This window comes from Terrapene carolina, unplaced genomic scaffold (assembly GCF_002925995.2).
Source record: "Terrapene carolina triunguis isolate 2854851 unplaced genomic scaffold, T_m_triunguis-2.0 Scaffold68, whole genome shotgun sequence".
NCBI lineage: Eukaryota > Metazoa > Chordata > Testudines > Emydidae > Terrapene > Terrapene triunguis.
Window position 1 is genome coordinate 13,992,339 of NW_020664419.1, and position 23,924 is coordinate 14,016,262.

Here is a 23,924-nt window from a genome sequence, read left to right on the forward strand (position 1 = left end):
TATCAGGGCAGTCAAAATCACTAGTCACTTTTGAAAATCTTGGCCTAAGGTGCTATTGCTGTACAAGCTGACTTCTGAGCATAATGGTTACTACTGTGAAAAGTTCTATAGACATTAATAGGCTACTCAGAGTAGTAAGGACTAAGCTTACTAACAAAAGCCTAGAACATCAGTCTCTTTGATTAAATGTCCTGTATAATGAAACTCCCCTCTCATCTTTTATAATATTTAACACTTGCAGAGTGCACTATCAAAGTACTGTACACAAACTACCTAATACCTTCTAATTAACTAATGTATCTCAAAGAAAAAACAAAAAATCTAAAATTAAGGACACAATATCCCTGGCTTTATACAATACATGCACAGTCTGTTTTAGTTTTTTGTTGTTTTTTTTTTTTACAAGAACTTGAGTCAGCTGAGGTTCCTTTCTACAATCTGAAAAACACATCACCATATTTGTATCATTTATCAGAAAGGAAATGTACAATGGCACAGATTGTATGGACACAATTATTGATCAGGAACTGAATGCACACACACATTGGGTAGCGGATAGGGATAATCTCCAGCATGCAGAGCCAAAGTTCTTGGTTCCTTAATGAATTGCACACCAATTACATGGCGTTCCCACAGACTTTGCTCTCAAGACATGTAGAATGCATGAGAAACAAGTAAAGTCTGTCGGTTTAGTATCCATCAAAGCTTTCTTCCATGTGAGGAAGTGGCTAATTTGTCATTTCACACTCAAAGAGGCGTGAAAGGCAGAAAGGGGGAGGTTTGGTAGAGTGGGGCTGCGAAGCATGAGAAGAGGCAATAGCCCTGATTTTGATCTTGCTTACACTAGTGTAAATTGGGAGAAAGTCCAATGAAGCCAATGGAGTTACACTGGTGTAGATCAGATCTGAAGGAAGCACAGTGTCTCTTGCTCATACAAGAAGATTTATCTTATTAAAGCGCAGAAAGTAAAACTAGGAACACTTTACAAATGATGTTATTGTAAATCGCAAAGCTGCTCATCTCTAACTTCTACTTCTGTTTATTTACATGTGGGCTCTTTTTGTTTTTATTTAATTCTAATAAAATAGTATTAATTCCAACAACACAATGCCTTGTTTGAAATACACAAGAGCTTTTATAAAACAAATACACAAGTCTGAGGAATGTCTGCTCTCTCCCCATTGTTATACCTGGCGTAAGAGCACTGTCAGTTTCTTTCTGTCACCAAATATGTTTCCCTCATTGTCTTTTGTCATCAAGTTTGGGAGGGTTTTTGTGCGTGTGTGTTCTCCGCTCCTCTTTTTTTCCCACAACAAACTAACCATACTCCAGAAAATGAAGCCAGCCGGGGGTTAGAGTTGTAGAGGTGAGTGGAGACATTCAGGGTAAAATCTTTAGCGAGACAATAGAGGTGAAGGCAGAAATCCCATTATTTGTTAATAGGGTTTGTGCACATACCTACCACGCACTGCTTAGGACATTTACTCTCGAGTATCTTGCTGGCAGTTTCAATTTGAGTCAACATTTCATTTCAGCAGATGGACTGCAAACTAGAGGCTGCTTATGCCCTAATGAATAAAGCTCTATATTTCCTCCTCTTAAAATGTGATTACATTTTTTATGGGGAAACGAGCGTTACTCTTAAGCTGTTATTTAATTTGATTTTTTTGCTTTGCTTCTATGTGCCAGCAAATGCCACCCATGTACCTAAATATATGCCCAATGGGTAATTTAGTATAGTTTTGCAGATCTGTCACAAAATGGCCTGTATCTATATGGCACCTCCCATCCTTACAAGATCAAAGCACTTTTACAAATACATCCACATACCCCTGAACTGCAGCCATCTCTGGGGTGGAATGATTAATAATGCACTATAACACAGACTTTAAATCTCATATAAAAATTATGCTAGGGAAGCTGTGAAACACCCACATGTTCATGAATCAGCTTCTTGTGATCTAAGTGTTAGCTAAAAAATCTGAATTTCTGGGGAAAAAACCCAGATTTGGAATTATTGCCTTGAGTGCGATGCTCAAATAAGGAACTTGCCATTTGCTAAAGTATTCCAGTATTACAGTGCAGTCATATACAGACTAATAATGACTGTGCATTATCTAATTTCAGTATGAAGCAATATTAATTAATAGGAAGGATGCACAAAACAGAACACAGTATTTTTGCACGTTAAACGTCCTTTCTTTAAATAGACTATAAAACTACATAGATGTAGGCCTGGCATGTGGGCTGCTGACAGGTTCATGGTGCCTTCGATTTCGCTTTTTCTTCATCTCCTGCATGTGCTTCCATTTTGCCCCACCTTTGTTCCACTGCCGCCGCTTCTCCCAGTGCCACATCTGTTCACAATACTCATCCAGGCTGAAGCTGGGGCTGCTGACGAGTTGGATGTAATCCTTGTACCTCAGCCACGACTCAGTAAGCAAATCTCTCATCCATCTGTCTTTGTCCTCCGTTTTCTGAGTGCTTTCCATGTGCCCGTTCTCTATGACGTTCAAATTTAACTTCACGATGGTGTGAATGAACGTGTGCTCCTGTGCTTTGCAGTAATACGCCCCTGTGTCCTTTCTTTGCAGGCTGCGGATCAGCAGCCTGTATTCCGTTTTGATGATTCTCTCGTCAGCCTTCAGCTGTGAGATTGGACAAAGCAGAAAACAATGCATTAAAAGCACAGGAAAAATAAAATTTGAGTACATGTTAGGTGGGGAGTAGAGGAGACAGAGGGGACGGTTGGCTCAGGGACTGACTATGCAGCCTTTTACCTCTAGGTCACTGGCATATAAGTACCTTAGATAGACAGATGCATATGGAACCATTTGAATTTCAGAGTTCTACTATTCAGTTGATAATTATAGTGTCATCAGCATGCCTTAGTTAAAGGTACATACAGTGAGAGGATAGAGTCACCAAGAAATAATACAATTAAACAGACCAAAACAAGGGTAAGGTAGCCTACTTTCTCGAAGCAAGAGCTGGATAGTTAGCTGGACAAATCCCATTAGATTGCAAGCTGTTTGGGGTAGGGGCTATCATTTTATTCTGTTTCTACAACACATAGCACAATGGGGTCCTGGTCCACGGCTGGGGTGCGTAGCCACTACCGCAATACAAATAATAAATCAATAGTAATAACAATTAAGTCAATAAGTCTTATTCTGATCTGACACTGGGTTTACAACAGTGTAAACTCTCTTAACTTCAATGTAGTTATGCTTCATTTATACCATTGTAAGTGAGAGCAGAAAAACGTGAATAAGATTCAGGGAGCTAAAACCCAGTGCAATTTTTTTATCATGTAGGGTTCAGGATCTGTGAATGAGAAAACCTAGAAAAAAACTGAGACTTAAAGCTAAGGCTGAATTTCTGTGCATTATGTACCCTATTCACTGCAGCATTTGTGGAATTGTACTTGAGATTGTGAAGGCTGTGGAAATACTTGCTATATCTAGCACAATATGACATGTTAGCCACTGGGGTGCTGGTGGCTCAATGCAATTGGTACCTGCTACTTTGCAAATCTGGTAACCTACAAGTGATTTACAAAATTAATTAAGCCTCACAATCCCTCTCTGAGGCACTGATATGTTAGGATCCTTGCAGATGGAGAAACATGGATGCTAAGTGATTTGCCCAAGGCCACACAAAGACTCAGTGGCAGAGCTGTGAGTAAAGCTCTGACTCCCAATCCCTTGCTCTAATTCCATACCCCAGGGTACATTCCCTTGAAGCGCTGATGTTCGAAAAGGAAGCTGGCACTTCACAGAGTGTGCAGTAGTGTTCTGCTGCCGCACAGAGGCTGCAGGGGAGAATAACAGCAAAGGGATTGTGGTTCAGTTCGATTAGCTCACAATGCAGCATGCACATTAAGCACATCTTCAGCACCACTGGTGGCATTGTTATAATACACAAGGATCCTGTTTAATTCACTATTGTGCTGAGCGCCTCACTGGGAAAAAAGAAAGAAATCTGGAAAACATCCCAGACTATACATCTGCCCTTCCAGCATATTTCAGAGGATGAAGATCAGGGAAGCATAAAGATGAGTAAATTAACTGTATTCACAGTGGGTAGACTACACACTGTTTTTATGTGAAAAATCTGTAAGCAATTCTTCATCCCTAAATAATATATATAAGTCCTGCTTGCCTGGCTTGCTACCATACTAGCTGAAGCACTCTTCAGCCAGATATGTGCAGCTGCCTGTGTGCCATTGATGACCCACTCAGAGAGCACACGTCAGCTACTAGAAAGGCAGGGTGGTCTACTGAATGGAACTCGGCTCAGCTGGGGCTTACTGGTGGGTTCTGTTTGGTTCTGTCACGGACACACAATATGGCCTGAGGCAAGGCAGCTCCGGGTTTCAGTTTCCTCATTCATAAATTGGCGACAATAATACTGACTGCATCACAAGGGGGAAGTCAGGCTTATTTAATAAGTGTCTGGCAAGTGCTTTGTGATCTTTTGATACCAGGCACTATACAACCCCAAAGTTTGTCTGAGTTAAACTAAATTAGTCATGGTCAAAATACAAGTACATTTACAGCAGCTAACAGTCCTGCAATAGCGGGGAGATGGACTAGGTAATTCAATAAATCTTTTCCTTCGCTAGATTCTATCACCTAGGGCAGTTTTACCAACCTTTTCAGGATGGCATCCTCTTATTTAAAGTAAAAAAAAATTGCAAACCCCTTGCGCTTACTGTAAGGTAATAAAAATGTACCAATGATAACAAAGATAAGCCTACATAATTTATTTGTGTGTGTGTTTCACACTGCTGAGAGACAATACTTGACTCTGAAAAGTAAGGCTGTGTGGGCAATGGTGGAGAGAGATTTTCTTTGCTTTAGATTATAATAAAATTTTCAATACCTCACAAACCTCCCCCATCTCCCCAATTGCCTTTCATGATCCCCCCTTTCTTCCCCCATAACGATTGTGACCCACCAATTAAGAAACATTGACATGGATATCTGCTGGATAGCTGAGGAAGACAGAGAAATATAGGGTGGGATTTTCAAAACTGCTCAGCATTGGCCTTTACTCTGTTGCCATTAGAACCCATATGGATTTCAACAGGAGTAGAGTTAGACCGAGTGAGCTTTCTTGAAAATTTCACCTAGACATGGCATTATATTGTGTCAAGTGATACCACAACATTTGGTATCCTGCAAAGATAGAATGTGAAGGAGATCTTTTAAGTTTTTGAAAAGGCCTATTTTAAGGGTAAGGGTTCCCTCATTTTTTCCTATGATTATTTCTAAGGCCACCCAAAGATGTATTATTAAGTGCCTTCCAAAACAGAAAGAAAACAGAATGCCTTCTCCAAGGTGCTTAGAAGGCCAAGATTATGCATTTAATCAGCATGGGCATGGCAGTATGAGGAAAGGTTTTTAAATAATTCTGGGAAAATATGCCTTAACCTGGTTAATTTCATGTAGGCATAATGGCAAAGGTGGATCTTAAAAAGGGGCTTGAATGAGTTGAAGGTGGTGTCTTTTCATAGAAGCTCAAGCAGCTCATGCCAGGAGTAGGGACTAGTGTGCAAGAAAGTGCAAAGAGGGCTGCGAGTAAAGTTGATGACCAGGGCGAAAAGTCTGGTGGAGCAGAAGAGATGACACAATAAGAGACAAGAGGCTCAAACCACTGCTGAGCCCGGGTAAGGGAGTTTCAAAGAGGCATCCTGTGGCTCCATGGCAGCATAGTTTTGAGCAGATTGAGGGCTGTTCTACACTATGTCCCAGCTGCAATGTCCTCTGAAGAGCTGTTTGTCAGCTGGGGATCACCAGAGTACAGCTTGCGCTGGCCACATCTCTGATTTGGGTGGCAGAGCGCCAGTTACATTGGCTTTGGGTAACCAGACATCCTGATATTATTGGAACCATCCCAATATTAGGGGCTTTGTCTTATATATGCAACTATAGCTCCCCGCAAAAAAGTGTCCCAATTTTTCACACTTGCTATCTGGTCGCCGTATATTGGCTATACATCAGACCTCCTACAGTAAGGGAATCTCCAGCTGGCTGGCTAAGCTGGCTGTACACTGGTTCAAAGAAACCACAGTGGGGCTCAGCCTGTTGTCAGGTAAAAGGAAGGACAGAGCTATGGGGGATCTTGAAGAATCTAGAATTGGAAAATAGCTGTTTGGTCACTTAGTCCATCTCTGTACTAATTATTACCATGTGTTATTTGTAATACAGTAGCCTTAATGTGCAGTTTGACACAGTATAGTTATAAATGTGCTAAACATTGAGGTTCCCATCACTCTCCTTGGGAGCCCACACCACAGGCTAACATCACTAAAGTGGTTGTGTCTCTTAATCCTAATCCATCCTACTTCTACTTTTAATTAATAAGGTTCTTATTCAACGTCCCATTTACATGTTGATTATTGATTTATGGTGACTGTCCCCCCCTCCTTTTCTGTGTCTTCATGGTTCATTCCTTTCTTATTCTCTGACAGGATGAAATTATGGCTCTGATTTCACACATATTGAGCCATACTTCATTATTGTTTTCCCTCCCACTTCTCTTTTTTGGTATCCTGTTTATGTTGTTTTACCCATAGGTTCAGAACTCTTCCTGTCTTTCCTCTCTACTTTTCCCCCCACAGGACTCTGGAGTTTCATAAACACCTGGCATTTCATTACTTGGTAGTAGATCTTTAACCTTTCACTTGAATAGTTAATTTGTTCTTTAGTTCCTGACCTGCAGACATAAAACATGTTTTATTAAATTTTGAGTATAGTGAAAAGTCTGGTTACGTAGGAGATGTCATTTTATTTCTGTCATATGTGGTTTCATTATTTTTCAGCATATCATAACCAATAATTATGCTGGAGCTATAACGAGTTTTTTTTAGCAATTCAGAAGACCAGAGATTCCAATTCAATAATGTGATTAACTTTAAGCAGGTATTTTAAGCCGAACATATGATTAAGTGTTTTGTTGAATCAGAGCCAATATTGTGAGCCACAGAAATTAAGCAGTTATCAACATTTATCCACGTAACTTTTCTGGTGTCATGTAGTTGCTTTGATTCAGCCTGCAAATAGGTTGCAGTGTGCATGCTATATCTTCTCAATGACAAGGTAGCAGAGTTGGACAGCATTCTGTATATTCTTTCAGCAACTTTTAAATAGTTTTTGATCCTTGATATAAAATATTAAATAAAATGTGCAGAGCACAGATACAGAAAATGCCTGGCAAATGAATAAGAGGTTCATTTATATTAATTGCTTGATTTTTACAGCATGAATTTAGCAATGGGGGGAAACACGCATTGCCATAAGGATGGCAAATCTTGAAACAGTCAGATGGAAAACAACTAAGGATTCAAAAGTGGCATGGCATCACGTTAGGTCACCATCTTTTGTCCTTTATAAATGGTGTGTTTAGATGGCTCCCTTATTACAAATAATTCACATGTCAACTCTTTCACAGTTAAAACATTGCACCTGTCTGTGAGAAGATAGCGCTTCAAAGCCTGCCTTCCCTCATCAATCAACATGTGAAAAAGCACTAGAGGTAAAGCTGAGCTAACCATGGGTTAAATGTTACCACTAAACAAAGAAAGGGTGGAAGAAACAAAAATAGGGAGCATTTACTGAGAATTCTCCTTGGTCTTCATTATCAGTGGCCTATATCATCATTCTATTGAGAACGTGTATCTTTTTATTATGTGCCATGTTGATACTGTTATATTGAGAAAAATAATAATTGAATTCAAACTCCTTTTTTACAACATCTATTTGAACTTAAAAATCTAAAGGAAAAATGAAGAATGTGTTGGGGACATAATAGAGAGACAAGGTGGGTAAGATAATACCTTTTATTGGACCAACTTCTGTTAGTGAGAGAAACAAGCTTTTGAGCTTACACAGAGCTCTTCTTTGGTTTTTGGGACATAATGTCATTATGTATGGAGAGACATCAGTTCCACTATAGGCAAGGTTGAAGCTAACTTCCCATTGGAAGGGTAATTTTTAAACTCCCACCCTACGTTTACCCAAATCAAATCAATCTTCCTGAATTTCCACATGGCATATCTCAGCTCAGGATATAATTTTTTCTTGGAAATTGTGGAAAAAATAATGGTCTGATTTATGGACTTCAAGGAATTAAAAAACAAACAAACAAACAACCCACCACCACTACCTAATTGGTTAAAGTAAAATAGAAGTGTGAAAGAATCATTGGTCAACAAAATGAAACAGTTCAAACCTTTAAAGAGGAAGTTGACCCTGCTGTCAACACCAGGAGATTTCCCCGAGAAAGCACATCACACCACTAACTTATGGTAAAAAGCAAATTGGCTGCACCTTTAATTAAATTCAACAGCAAATTAGTCAATAACTACCTACTATGACATTCCATCCCTGCCGGGCAGTGTGTATTTCAATCTGGCCCAGAGTTCCCACTAATCACCATTCACTGGGCCCCCAAGACAAAATTCGCTTCTCAAATAATTGGGCCTGATACAGGATGGTGTATTCTTAAATCTTTACTCGATAATAAGGTCTATGCCCATAACTGCTATTCTCTGTCAAACTTAGCCCTCTTCTCCATTCTGCTTTCATCTGACTCTTGAGTTTGGGGTTGAATAGTCACAGAATCTATCTACAAGCACCACCAGAAACTCATGCCCATGACGTTGTGGCCAAAGAAAATAGGCTGTAATCACGCAAAAATCATCAGCCACTGACTAAACCAACAAAGACCAACGCCTCACTCACTAATTCACCACCAAAAATATCAACACCACAGAGATAACTGCCAGATGCAACTGAAGCCCAATCCCTCCCAATCCCTCCAACCAGGGCAAAATGCACCTAGGAAAAAAATGCATCCCCGGTCTCCAATATGTGACCACAGCAATAGAGTTCAGTGTCCTACCAAACACATACCTTTCAAAGAGGATTACCAACCAGGCTGGATGGCCCAATCCATGGCTAACATCAGCCAGCAAACATGGGGTGGGACAATGGGAAAGAGTGAGCTGCTGGTGAAGAAGCCAAAATATGCTGAGGCTCCCCAGTGGGTTATCTTCCATCGCCCACACCATGCAAGGAGTTAAACCATATCAATGAATAGGCTGTCGTTTCAAAACATATGGCTTGCTATGTTCCATGGAAAGGGACACGACAGCCTGGCAAACCTGTGGCCACAGGAGACTCTGGGTCAGAGACAGACGAATATTTTTAAAAACCATAGGAGGCCAATGTTAATAACTTTGCAGGGAACACTGGGTTTGCTTTTTCTGGCCCAGACACCTATTATGTACATAACACAACACATAGGAATTTAAAAAGGAATAAACAAACAGCCGAGCTTAAGCTGCAGGAAATTCAGCACATTAAAGCCTTACGAACAAATGATGTACAGGCTTTTTTATTAATCCAAGTCACAAAAATGTTCTCCGACAAGTCAGTGACTAACCTTCCAAATATGGGAATAAACATGATCAATTGCGTGAGCAACACTAAATACAAAAGCAACAGATAATTGACTCATGACCCACCAAACCGCAGGGAAACAACTCCCCCTGGCAGCAGAATGACCTGGTGACAGCTCCTGTACCACAGGAGATCCTGTCCCCTCCCATAGGCCATTCTGACTGGAAGTAGGATTCTGAACCATGACCTTAAAGGTGAAATGCAGGAGACATCCTGCTGGGCCAAAGGCTCCCAATCTAGTCTGGATTTTGCCCTTTCTCTCCCCTCAGGAAGCTGTATTGCATGTTATGGACAAAGCGTAACCATCTATTTGTAAAGTGAGGTTTAAAGATCTGCTGAAACATTCCAGCTACACCACTGTAACTAAAAGTCTGTAACTTAAGTTCCAGGTGCACTGAGTCATTCACAAAGCATGGTATCGTCATCACAATAAGTTATACCTTTAAGACATGAACTACAATAACATACAGTGTTATTAGAGAAATATAACGCAGGAAGAGAGAGCAGAATATAGAATTGTAATGGGAAAAGTTATGGTAAGGTATTGACTGAGCAAAGATCAGGCTACATGTTAAATACAATTACCTTATTTCTGTTACATATGGTGTTTTAGTCAAAGTAAAGTGCATTAAAAACCCCTCAACTTAATATCTCTCTATCTTTGGATTTTCTATAGAGGCCATCTGTGTGGTATCCAACACTGAGGGAAAATTTCAAACATGGGTGCCCAAAGCTAGACCAGCTCAATAAAAAGAGCCTGTGGTTCAGAGATGCCAAACACCAACAGGAGTAGTGAGTGCTCAGCATCTCTTAACATCGGGCTGATTTATTTAGGTGGCTACACATGAATTTACAGACCTTACTTTAGGTACCCAATTTGAAAATGCAGCTTTATTATTTTTTTCTTTATCTTTAAAAATAAAGAAAGAAAGAACAGCATTGTAGTTGTATTGGTCCCGGGATATTAGAGAGACAAGGTGGATGAGGTATTATCTTTTTCTGGACCAACTTTGGTTGGTTCGAGACAAGCTTTCAAGCTTATACAGAGCTCTTGCCAACAGAAGTTGGTTCAATAAAAGCTATTTCCTCACCCACCTTGTTTCTCTAAAAGAAATTTTTTTTTGTTTTGAAATGCACCATCAGGATGATTTTGAAAAGGGAAAAAATGGTTGCCCCATTGCTTACGATAAGAAAAACTAGACTGGGTCAAAATACTAGCAGATGGAACATAGGAACAAGCATTCACCGGCAAGGATGGAGATGAGCTAATAGGTCTATCCCATCTCTAATTGCTATGATCTTGTAAGTAAAAAAGGACTCTGGCTGGGGACTTTGGTGGGGAAAAAAAGTATAAGAAAAAAAAAATCCAGAACATGAGCTCCAGCATCTAGTTTATCAAGATAAAACATCATGTGTATACTCCCATGGATATACTGGCAGCATGTGATAAGAAACTCTTTGCCTGTAGTTAACATCCATAACACAGAAAAACAATTTGGAGAGTTTTCTTCTCAAATGTGCCCAATGGTTAATGTAGCATTTTATCAAAACTTGACTTTTCTCATATAAATACGTCAGATTGTTTACATAGTGCGAGCCTAGTAAACACTGCCTTGAAAGGCTGCAAATGTGTGCTGGGTGCATATTAGAGATGCAAGTGCCATAAAACTTATGCACAGCCCCCCTTATGCCTTTCATGCCAGAACCTTGGTTCTATTTTTTGAACCAGCTGTGGAATCCTGTGGTGTAGGGGAGTCCCTGGGTGGGATAAAACCTATATGGCTCACTCTACACTACCTGTTCTCATGGCCCGGCTTAGGGAGTGGGGCCAGAGCATTCTGGCATATTGGCTATTTGGGGCTATTACAAGTTGGTGAAAGTTTGCCCAGCCCTTAGCCTGTTCTCATGTAACCACAGGCCAGTTTGGCCTTAAGCCAGCTCCAAGAACATGTGAGATGGAAAGGTCCTTTAAAGACATCTTTGTTTTGCCCACCATCAGTTGCACCGATTGAGTCTTCGTTTTCTAACAAAATCTGTGTTTTTCCAAACTGGGTTGAACAAAATCCAGGGAGGAAAACTAGTCTTGTTAAAGCATTAGAGAGCCAGGAGTTTCAATTCCTGATTTAGCTACAGGAATGGACATTAGTAACCCACCAACCCTGTTGTATCTAAGTTTCCCAACATGAAAAATGAACAGGAGTACTTGTGGCACCTTAGAGACTACCAAATTTATTAGAGCATAAGCTTAAGAAGTGGGTTGTAGCCCACGAAAGCTTATGCTCTAATAAATTTGTTAGTCTCTAAGGTGCCACAAGTACTCCTGTTCTTTTTGCGGATACAGACTAACACGGCTGCTACTCTGAAACCTGTCAACATGAAAAATGAAGATGATCATGCTTAACCAACTTTGCAAAGCACTTTCAGATCTAAGAGGTGTTAAACATTATCATTATGAAATAAACCCTCTTCAGATGTAATATCTGGTTAATTAATGTTTGTAAATTCTTTTGAGAACCTTGGTTAGGTATTATAGAGGTGAAAGGTTGTTTTTATAATGACTGTGGCTCATCTAAACCCCAGTTCCAGTTCCCTGGAACACAGTTAAGCATGTGCATAAATCCCTTTGAAAAGAATGGGACTTAAATAATTGCTCAGTTGTTTTCATAAATTGGGTTGGATGTAATCATATACTTAAGCGCTTTTCTGAAGAGGGCCACTAGTGAGGTAAGGAATACAACTTCCTGCACAAGAGAGTCAAAAATAGAACGATTAGGGCAAGAATTACAATATTTCTGGAGTGATAAATATAGGTCTTCCAAGCCATGCATAGCACAGTTCTCAGTTTAGCCACCTGTGTCTGTTGGTGTTCTTTGGCCATTCTCAAGACATACCAGCAGGCCCGCTGATCAAAATACAATATAATTTTTCAAGTATTGATGGATGTCAAAGTCAGAATTTTAAATCACTATACCTTTGTGACACTCTGCCCCCCAAAGCAACACTCTGGCACTCCCATAGGATTATGTTATGTTTTGTGCAAAGTATGCCTTGTGAGATATCATTCTAAAAGCCTTAATCTGTTGAACGTTAATATCCTGTTGGATTGCATGTGCGGTCATTGAAGTTATGAAGTTTTGCTGTGTGTTACTGAAATATGTTGTGAAGTTGGAAACACCCACAACCGGCCTTTCAGGTACAACAATGGGGCAGCCAGAAACTGATGAATACCCACACACACAAGGATTACCCCAGGAACTGTATATAATGTAAACCTCCCAGAGATAGCACGTACACAGTGGAGGCTGCTTGACTCACGTCATAGCAAAGGATCATTCCAGCAAGCTGGAAGAAGCTATAAAAGGGGGAAGTAACCTCATCATTTGGCTTCACTCCCCCCACAACTCAACATCTGGAAACATGTCTAGAAAACAAAGACTGAACTGCAGAGGTGGTCCCAGGCTGGAAAGGAGAACGCCAGCTAGTATATAAAGGAACTATACCATCATGGTGAGACACTGCTTGATTTAAATCCTGGCTAGTTTAATGGAACTGAGATTGCTTTTTCACTTGTTATTTCTTAGGTAACCAACTTTGATCTGTACTTATATTCACTTAAAAATCTTTCTGTAGTTAATAAATCTGTTTTATATTTTTTACCTAAAACAGTGTGTTGCTTGAAGTGCAAGGGAAATCTACTCAGGAACAAGGGCTGGTGCATGTCCTCTCCACATTGAGAGAGGGGCAGACTGGGTAATAAAATTACACTGGTCACGCTTCTGACCAGGGCAAGACAGTACAGCTCTGAGGTTCTAGGCTGGGAAGCTGGGGGGGCATTGGTTGGAGCCTCTGTATTGTTGGTTCATGAGTGGATGGCAAAAGCATTCATGTAACTCAGCTGAGTGTCCCTGCCTGTGGGTGGCTGTGTGAGTGCAGGACCTTGCAGCTTGTCACTGCATCACAGTGTGAGAGGGAGCCCAGGTTGGTAAGACAGGCTCAGTGATACCCCAGTTCTAGGTTGCACCCCGGGGAACTCATCACAACCTTTACCTAAGGCTTTAAGCCTGGGACATGAGACATGCTAGATATATAAATACATTTGTTATGTGCTCATGCTCAGTGGTGAAGTTCACTTTGCCAAGCTTGAGTATGTAGGGGTTGATACAACAAAAGTACCCCAAAGCCAGGGCCTGCAGACAGTCCTGTTCCTCCAGCTCATGTGGTGGAAAAGCAGCTGCAGCCTGAGCTACTTGCACATAAAATAGATTATCTGACCCCCAAGGTTAGCACCCGTCACTACTCTCCATGGGCCACTACTGGTGTCATAGCCCTCTCATGTGGCCTCCCACATGGCCACTTTTCCCCAAAGAGCCCAGATGGTGCTCAGGGTCCTCTGCAACCTGATACAGGGCTATAACCTCACAAAAATCAGCCACAGCTGGAATTTCTCAGCCCTTAGAAAGAAAGAGATCAATCTTGCCATCACAGTCAATGGGAGAGTTGCTAGTGCCCACAATCAATGGAAGGCTGAGCCATAAACCATGGTGTATATTTAATAGTTCCTGTAGGACTCTGATATTTAAACTCTGCTTGAGCTTGAAAAAAAAACAAAAAACAATTCAATCTGGTTCAGATCCAAAGGCATCTGGGATGAACATTGAACAATAAACCTCATCTAAAGCCTTCGACCAACTTACCTCCCCCTTTTCACTACCACCACAGTTGTGATGACTACGCAGGTGGTAGGGAGTGGCCTGAGATGAAAAATAGCTTGTATGAGGGCAAAAGGCACTCTCTGTGAGGGGTCCTTAGGTTTGAAAGTCAGTCCAAACCAGTCCCAATGTGTTGACCTTCAGGACATGCTCTAGTTCCCATTTGTTTTTCACTAGTGTGAGAGGACTCCATGGGAAATTATAAAGATTGTAAGGCAGGAAACGTCTCGGGTGCTGGTCCTAGACTGTGGAATTAACTCCCCCAGGAACTAAGGTTCTCAGATACTAGCGTGATGAGGGTGGTATGTAAACTTATAGAGAACAGAAAATTCTGAATATGTTTTTGGCTGCTGAGTTATTCCATGTGTTAATTATTGGGGGAAAAAGGTGTTACTGGAGTAGTCTGTCTTTTTAAAATGCACCCAGGAGTGCTTAGAGCAAAGGTTAGGTTCTCTCTCTCTTCCCCCCCCCCCCCTTTTTTTTTTTGAATGAGTTTATAAATCAGAATAAATAAAATAAATCTGCCTGTAGTACAGTGCAAACGGCCTCTCTCCCACCCTCTTTATCCCCTAAATAGTGATACCAGAACTCTACGTGATCCCTAAGGTGAAGCAAGGAAAAGGAAAACATCTACTAATCCCCATAACTCCTGCCTTCGAATACTCAGCTGAATTTTCCACCGAGGAAGCTTGCCTTGATACCTATAACTTACCTCTTCTCGATGTTCTTCTCCAAAGCGTTGAATATACCACCTAATAGAGGCTTGCTGGGACTTAGGAATGCATTCCAGAAAAGTTGAATTAAATTCAATGCCAAAAATCACCTTTTCATCAGCAGTTTCATGACTAATGCCTGGAAAGCAAACATGGTACAGAAGATTAACCCTGACCTGATTTTTAAAGCAATGATAAAATAGACTGATTCAGAACAGATGCTATAGGAGCAAGTGAATTATAAAATAAGCAAAAGGAAACTTAACTTTTAGCTTAAAATCTAACAGCTAGGACTTAGAGGCAGCTGCTAACTTTCCTCCAATGCAACTGTTTTTTAGAGCAGTTAATAAAATCTGTACCACTGACTTAAGTTTAAAGAGATACAGCCACTGCTGGTGAATTCAATATTTTACCTGCATTTTTCCTCTGCTCCATCCTCTGTGCACCCAGTGGAGACTAAGCAGAGTAGAGGTAGGGTAGCCATAAGTGCTGGTTGTAGTTCCATCAATTCTGAGAGCCACCAGGGACTGCTTTAGCACCCTGCATACTTTAGAGCAGCCTCAAGGCTACCTGAAATCACTCCCTTTTAGTGGTCATCTACTAGGCAGTTACTGCTGGAGCTCAGTGTGTTCCAGATAGGGCACTGAACTAGAAGTAAGGAGACTTGGCTTCTTCTCTTGGCTCTGCCAATGACCTTGAAAAAGTCACTCCACCTCTCTGTGCTGTTGTTTCCCCTCCCAGCCTTTGTCTGTCTTGTTTATTTAGATTGCAAGATCTTCAGAGCAGGGATTGCCTCTTGCACTCTGTTGGTACGGTGTCTAGCACAATAGGGCCCCAGTCACAACTGGAGCTGGGAGGTGCTATCATAATATAATTATTATCTATTATTAATACTTATTATTATTAATCTGCCAGGGGCTGGAAGTGGGGTGGCACAAGGCCATCTGAACCTGTTTTACAGCACCAGGGGAAATACCCACCTAGCTGCTAAAGCTAGCCATACATTCCATTTTTGCCACCATATTGGGGCTCAGGATTGAGTTTATATTAGTGTAACATCTAAGTAATTTTGTATTTGTTCATCAAAGACAATAACTTCAATAACCATTTCTCTACAAAGAGCTACCTGACAGCAGCAGTCAGGCTGGCATCCCTACAGTAACCCTATGCTCTGTGGCATATCTCAGATACCACTATGTAGTAATTGTGGGGTGGATCATGAGAGTGCAATCCCAGCCCCATTGAAATCAATGGGAGTTTGGCCGTTAACTTCAATAGAACCAAGATTTCACCCTGACTTTTTAATGATCCCTGCAGTATATATGCACAGTGAGAGCCCCGTATACCATGCAACAGACTGGTCTTTGATTTCACGGCAAACAGCCCTAATTTTTGCCGCAAAATATGCTGAGTTCCGCAGCAAGCTTCCAGCACCACAGTGATGTGAAAATTATCAGAGATAGATCAAAGGGAACGGCTTCTACTAGGTCAAAAATTAAACTTGGCAATACTATCAATACTGTTGTGATTAGGGATGTAAATATTGGCTAATAAAGTTAACCGGTTAAACAATTACAATGATATCATTTAACTGGTTAACCATGAACTGAGGTCACTCCAGCTGGCCTGGCATGGCGGGGGCTGGGGTCACTCCAGCTGGCAGCACAGTCCAGCGTGGCCGGGGCTGGGGTCACTCCGGCCCACCTGGGGTTCCGCCAGCCCAGCCAGTGCAGCGCAGCTGAGGCTGTGGTCCCTCTGGCCGGCCGGCCCGACTTGACCAGGGTTGCTCCTGCCGGCCCCACGTAGCCGGGCCTGGGGTCCCCCCCGCTGGCGCAGGGCTGCCGGGATTAACGGTTAAGGTCAGTTAACAGTAAGCCTAATGCTAACTGGTTAACCGTTTAACCTTTTACATCTCTAGTTGTGACTGGGCTGTTCATTTTAATAATTGAATGTAAAAACCCCAGACTAACTCAAACTTCAGTTTTGAAAGCTTTTCATTTATTTTACGCTGCCACAGAAATTGCAGCGTAACCGCAGGATTTAGAATTGACAGTACACTTTGTAAGTGAACTGCAGCAGTTGCCAAGGGAGTGAGCCAGACTGTTTGGCAGCTGGGAGAGGGGGATTTCTTGTTGAGGGAAGGGGAAGGCTCTTGTTAATAGGGGGAGTGTTTAAGTAGCTGCAGGGAGGGGGAGCTGGAGGGTTTGGCAGCTGGAACAGGGGTTGGGACTTTTGTCAAGTGTGTGTATGTATTAGGGGAGGAAGAAGGAGCATTTCCTGCTTCCTCAGAGGTTTTCTTACTTGGATCTCTCTCCAGATACTCTGCAAAGGAGTGGAGGTCCTGGCATCTCACTCATGGTGTGGTATGGGGTATTCATATCTATTGCCTTATTTCTCCCCTCATGTGGGTTTCTGGTGGTATCTCCCTCCCATGGAGTGTGTGGGGGGGGGGGGGTTGTTTTCGCCATTTACTTCTTTTAAGTTCCCATGGCTCAGTGAGTCTAACTGCTGGATGAGGGCTGAATGGAGAGTATTTGGGGATTCTAACTGCCTCGGCATTAGCTGCCCAGATATCTCCAGAGGCCTAGTTCCAAAGAGCGTAGTAAACAGACAGACACACTGACCGTACACATTTTGTTGGAGGAAGAGGCGCAAATGCTTACTTTCTTCCACATCCCAGCACTGGGTGACTGGGTCTCCATATCTGACATCTTGCCTCCTGGCTCGCCTATAACACGAGCATTAAAATGTGTAACACTTGAGGCATAATTGCTGGAATTCAGTAACAAAATGCAGAGGAGCTCGGCAGATGTGGGACCGCAGCACTTCTGCCCTATCGTTGGCAATTACAGCCCTAAGTAAATCCAGCCTCCCTCTCAAGTGGCATGTGGCACAGAGAGATTTGTACAAATGGCACAGAGACAGGCCGGTGATTTAAGAAAATCACTCTGGGGAGAGAGATCTGCCTAGAAGAGGGTGAGGAGGGCAATCAAGTGGCAGAGACAGCTTCCAAATCAGCTATAGGAGCTCTGCCAGATCCAAAGGCAGAACAGATGTTGTGATCTGGTGGGCCAGATCATCCTGGAAACCATCAGAACCCTCAACACCTACGTCATGTAAACCTACGAGCTTCAACAGACCACATTCCTGACTCAATTCAAGGCCAACACAGTGTAATGTCAACTACTGAATTTTCTAAAACAAGCAATGCTGGCAAAGCCTAGGTGCTGCTTCCTACGGAACAGTTTTGAGAACAGCAGCTACAGCGTACGGTTTGGGGAACTTTCTGTAGAGATGAACAGAGCAGGGGATTGGGAGTCAAGATTCCTGGATTCTTTTCCCAGTTCTGCTATTTAACTTGCGTAGTGATCTTTGGGCGAATTACTTAACCTCTCTGTGACTGTTTTTAGGTTTCATTACAATAATATTGATAATACTTAACTCTTACGAACTTTCATCCGTAGATCTCAAGAGGATAAATCTGATTATTTTCATTCTTCAGATGGGGAAACTGAGGCACAGAGCGGCAAAGTGACTTCCTTGAGGAGACACTGCGAGCCAGTGTCAGAGATGGCAATAGGCCCTTACAAAGCACAGCCATGTCTAAGTGGAAGAGCTGGCTCCTGATGCTGATGTGTCCATTTGGAGAAGAGACTTAAATATGCTGGGAGCAGTGTGTGCCAGATAGCTAAACCGAGCTAAAGGAAAATACGCAAGTAACTGACCTATGGAAGGTGCACAAAGCAAAACATCAATCCCTTCTTCTGGAGCCTCGCACCCACAAAGCTTTGACCTATCCACCAAGCCAGGGAGCTCTATAAATAAATGAGCCCTCGTTCTCGGTCTCCGCATGCAGTGGAAAGAAAGCACTGCAGCCTTCAGCAACCTCATGGGGCATAACTTCTTCATTGAATCTTAGCTTTTATATTTCTCTTCTCATTTACATTTCTCTGTATTTATTCTAGTTCACTTTGGCTTAGGGGAAAATGCACATGGTTGCACAATGAATGACACAATAACCTGCAACTCATTAACTACAATAGTTCATTTCATCGTTTAGGCCCAGTACCGCAGTCCTTACGGAAGCAAAACTCTCATCAGACAGCAACCATGGGCCTTTATTGTAAGCAGAGCTGGGCAACATTTTTCGGGTGAATTGTTTATATGCCAAAAAATGCAGTTGTAGCCAAAAAATCTTTCGTGTGGGGGGGTAGGAGAGAATATTTTGTAATATTCTGATTCAAACTAAATTTTGTTTCAATTTTTTGGAACTGCCAGCAATCTGACCTGGGAAAAAATGCCTTTGCAACCTCGCATGTGACAATCAGTTAAATCCCATGAGCACGAATTATGAGGACTGCCCACAGGACAGTTTCATCGAAGGGGTGGAAGAGGAGGCTGAGGAAAAACCTTGGAATAGTGGCATGAACTGAGAAATTCTGGCTGACCCAGTCAGAATGCTAGTAGGGGGAGCTAATGCCAACTCAGTAACTCTATTAGCCTTCTAGAGTACAGCATGAAATCCCTCCATCTGGCTCAGGGAGAGTTCAGATATGGCTCCCGTGGTCCTTTCTCTTTTGGGAGGCTGGGGCTGCAGTTGGTATTAGCCCAGCAAAGCACTTGTGTAACCTATACCAACACACTATGGTTCTCTGTTCCTCGCTAGTCTATGGATAGAGGTTTGTAAACTCTAAAGCACTTGAGCCATGAGACCTGTGTCTTTTAGCTCAGCTCATCCTTTCAGTTCCTGCTGCGGATGACCCACCCAGGGGTATCATGTGATAGTCACACTCCCCATTGTGATTGTGCCTGGCTCCCATGCAGAGGCACAAGAATGGGAGGCTCCTTGAATCACTTCCCTCCTTTGCACACTCATGCAGAGCCAGACACAATCTATCCCTTAGCCTCATAACTTGGTATCTTAAAACATGTAGCATAACAATAAGTATCGTGATCTTGTTATGTTAGACGCCCTAGCGCAGTTATCGCTATTCATATTAAAGTGCTGCACTGTTTTCATAGCACTCCCACCAAAACATGGACAAGGTTATGTCTACAATTTCCCTAAACAGCATGCTCAAAAAGTGCAACTTGTTTTCGCTGGCCTAGAAACTCAGTCGGAACCTCTGAAGCCCTTAATGTAGAGAACATGAGTGGGTGGATTTTCCATAGGAACTCTATACATATGCTTGCTTACCTTTTAGAAGTTGGTGCATATCTGGAACATGAGTTTCCATCCCAAGCGCAGTATGGGTCTCTGGCAAGGCAGCAGTCTGCACAAGCCTTCCCATACGTGTGACATCTGTGCAGGGAGAGCTGAACCAATCCATCTTTGGAACCAATGTACAATTGTTGCTGCAAATCAGGCAAGCATTCTTCAAGCAATTATTTTAAATGTTCTCTTTCTCGCTACCACCCTCGCAATGTTGGCCCAGATTGTATTGAACGGGAGAGAATTTCACATTCATTGTAAAATGTTTCTCAGGGCACTGTGTGCACTGGCCAGTCTCCATCCATTGCAGATGACATGATGTTGGAAAGGGGCTATGGAACTGGAAGGACAAGGATCTAAAACACTGGTAGGATGTTGGCATGAATTTACAGTATCAAAAATGAGCAGCAATCCACAACAAAAGTAACTTTACTAATAATTTGATAGAGGAAGATAGATCTTGATGTTAAGCTCAACAGCTGTGGGGCTCATTTCTGGTTTATGTCTTATGTTTCTAAAAGCTCATGCTTCAGAGTTTCAGACGGTCACCTGCACAGGTCAGGAAGGGATTTTCCCCCCTCCAATGTATTTATCACCTTCCTCTGAAGCATCAGGGATGGCTGTGGCTGGAGATGGGATATTGGATAAGGTGATCCAGGGCTCTGAGATGACATTGAGCATTCTCTCTCTCAGGTGCTTGGCTGGCTGATTCTTGCTCACAGGGTCTAACTGACTGTCACATGTGAGGTTGCAAAGGAATTTTTCCCCAGGTCAGATTGGCAGTGACCTTGGGGCTTTTTGTCTTTCTCTGCAGCATGTAGGTGCAGGTCACTTGCTAGGATTACCTGGGTATATCTCACCTAATCATTTCCCTGCCATTGCAGGGACCTCAGGTACTGTGCACCTCGGGCTCTCGCCTACTCTCTGCCTGTAGCACATAACATTCAGTTTCCTGTGGGCGGTAATACTTTGTTCTAATTTCAGTTGTTGGGTTTAGTGTGCGGGTCCTGGGTGGTGGTGGCCTGTAACATACAGGAGGTCAGACTAGATGGTTTGGTAGATGGCCTGTAACACACAGGAGGTTAGACTAGATGGTTTGGTGGTCCCTTCTGACTTTAATCATGACACTGACCTGGAATACATGATATCCGGATAACCTCGGGCAAATAACTATACCACTCTGTGCCTCAGTTCGGTATGTAAAATGGGGAATAATAATACTTCCTTTCTCCCACCGTTTGTGACTTGGGTAGTTAGACTGTAAGCTCATAGATTGGGGACTGCCTCTTACTATGTGTACGCACAATGCCTGGCACCGTGAGGCCCTGATCCCTATTTGGGATCCCTAATGGTGCTGCTTGTAATACCGCTACTATAACCAATAGTAAAATAATACTAATGTCTCGTTGAATTGATAGATTATACAGAGTCCAATTTTTGTTGTGTCTGGAAAATATGTGTGTATTAACTTAATTCACAAATCCCACATCCATATGACTAAGGATTTGTATCCATGAGTAATTACCAGTTTGGGCATACAAACTACTATTTGCAAGCAAATGTCAATTTTCCAGGCAAACTAGTTCACACTATACTTTCCAGATGCAGCTTAAGTGGCAGCCTTTGAAAGTTTGGCCAATAAGCAACAGATGTCACCAGCAAAGCAACAAGCTAAATGCTCAAAATACCAAACTATTCATGTGAATTAAACAAGTGTGTGAATTACCTGCTTCAGGGACATCTCCATAGTTGAGATAAATGATGGATGCTGAAAAATTAATGAGTGAATGTCAGTGTACCTGTTCATTGACATTTGCTTCTGTCTTTAATAGAAAAGATGACATACCTTAATACCTGCCTAACAACAAAATAAATAAAACTACAGATCAATTTAATTGGTTTATGCAGATGTGAAAAAGAGATCAGAAATTATGACTGCCAGCAAATATTCTCTGCTACTTGCCAGTAGATGACTTTTATCCAGGAAGATTGTAATTCACCCTGCACAGAGTGCCAGCACCAAGTCTAAAAACTCCATTTAAGAACTATTCTGAAGGTTTAAATGGGACGGAAGGGATGCACTTTACTCCTCTGCACCAAAGGTGAATATTACCTCTAGTGAAGTGAGTGGATGTTGTGCCAATAACTGTAGTAAGAACAGGATGGTCCTGGTATATTATTTATGCTCTATCACATAATGCAACATCTAAGCCTATTGTTTAGTGTTGATGTGACTTTAAGAATAATAAATAGTTTGCAGCTGCTCTCTCCTCTTCAATTTTCTGTATTAAAAATATGTAGAGGAAATATTTATAAAGTAGAGGACTGTCTGCTGAGCAAACCCCAACCCTTTTAGTGTTAAATATGATATGCCATGTTTGCCCTTGACGTTATGTTATAAGAATGCAGCAAATTGGTGTACATACTGAAACTCCTGATTACTTGGCAGACTGTCGAGCAATCTTGATATTTTCAAAGTAATATTTATAATTGGTGTTCATTGCACTGGAAAGAGGACATTGAGAGCCTTTAGGATTCTCATCCTATAGATGATGTATCAAAAGGCACATAGAGAGATTAACTCAGTAATATCAGTTTTACAGAGTCCGTACTAATGGTGGGTGAACTCATTGTGTCTGATTTCAAACCCTGATTTTGGGTTGGAAAGTTTGACTATGACCCCACTGTTCTTGGGCTCACACTGTCCTTAGGAGAAAGTCCATGAAAAAAGGGCAGATGGTGGGGAGAAAGGAAAACACTAACAAAACAGTAACGTGAAAAATGAAGTAGAGCTGGACACAATGAAAGGGGAACACCAAGAGACTGCCAAAAAGGAGGAGAGAAACACTTGAATGAAAAAATAAATCAGCAGACACATTCTATTCTCCATTACACTGGTGTAAATCAAAATCAACTCCATTCCATCAACAGAGTTAATCAGGATTTATGTCAGTGTAATAGAGAGCAGAATTTGGCCCAATATAGATACCATTTATGGGCAACTCACTGGTGTTGGCATGACTTAGTGGATTTCTTCTCTCTCGGACATTCTACCAGCCAACCCCAAGCACACTAAACCTTGAATCAAGCTCCAAAAAAACCCACCCCAAAACAAAGCAAATCAAGAGATTGATTTAAAAATAATTAGTGTTTAAAAATAATAGATATTAGGTTCATTTTATTTGCCTCATGGTTATTGTTTCTTTGTTTTAAATTTGATTGTTTGTGTTTTCAAGGTTTTCTCCACAACCATGAGGCTTGAAAACATTTTTCAAATGATAACGGGGATCGCAGGACTCCAGAAGCTGAGGCTTTAGGACAAACACTAAAAATCAAGCAGTGTTGGTGAGACATGATAAAACTGCAAGAATTGGCAGCAGTTTCCTAGGAGCTTGAAAATTCATGTTCTTTTTGATTCAATCACCTTTGGAAAACCAAAGGATCTCAATGTTAAAAATAAAATAAGTTTGGGAACTTGCACTAGTTCTGAGAAATGAATTGCTTCAGAGGTTGAACTCCACAAGGTTTAAAACTCCCCTAAACTATTCTCTGATGATGTTTAAACACCCAATGGCTGTTAATGCTTACCTTGAAAATCTGCAGCTCTTCCACAGTCCACTTCTCCTTTGTAATGCCACAACTTTCAGACCGTTCCTGTGTCTGAAACAAAGGTATGTAGTATACAAAGCAATGCTTGTGTTTCAGTATTTAAGTACGGTTCTGTTTCTAACTGACTTTGTATTAACTCCCCTTCCCATTCTTTTTCTAAGTGATGCTCTAAACATCAGTTAGAAAGAAGATAAAAAAAGAAAGAAACTAG

General features: G+C 41.7%; 1 protein-coding gene across 1 annotated transcript in view; it reads right to left on the reverse strand.

Annotated features, from left to right (window-relative positions):
• Positions 1-2,219: 2,219 nt before the first annotated feature.
• Positions 2,220-23,924, reverse strand: part of LOC112102936 (semaphorin-3D-like) — a 156,640-nt gene continuing 134,935 nt past the window's right edge. Inside the window, exons 2-7 of the mRNA XM_029910822.1 lie at positions 23,693-23,764; positions 21,831-21,872; positions 20,090-20,247; positions 17,556-17,620; positions 14,892-15,031; positions 2,220-2,648 (exon numbers count right to left, since the gene is read on the reverse strand). Coding sequence (XP_029766682.1) covers positions 2,220-2,648; positions 14,892-15,031; positions 17,556-17,620; positions 20,090-20,247; positions 21,831-21,872; positions 23,693-23,764 — 906 coding nt within the window. The remainder of the gene's footprint in view (positions 2,649-14,891; positions 15,032-17,555; positions 17,621-20,089; positions 20,248-21,830; positions 21,873-23,692; positions 23,765-23,924) is intronic.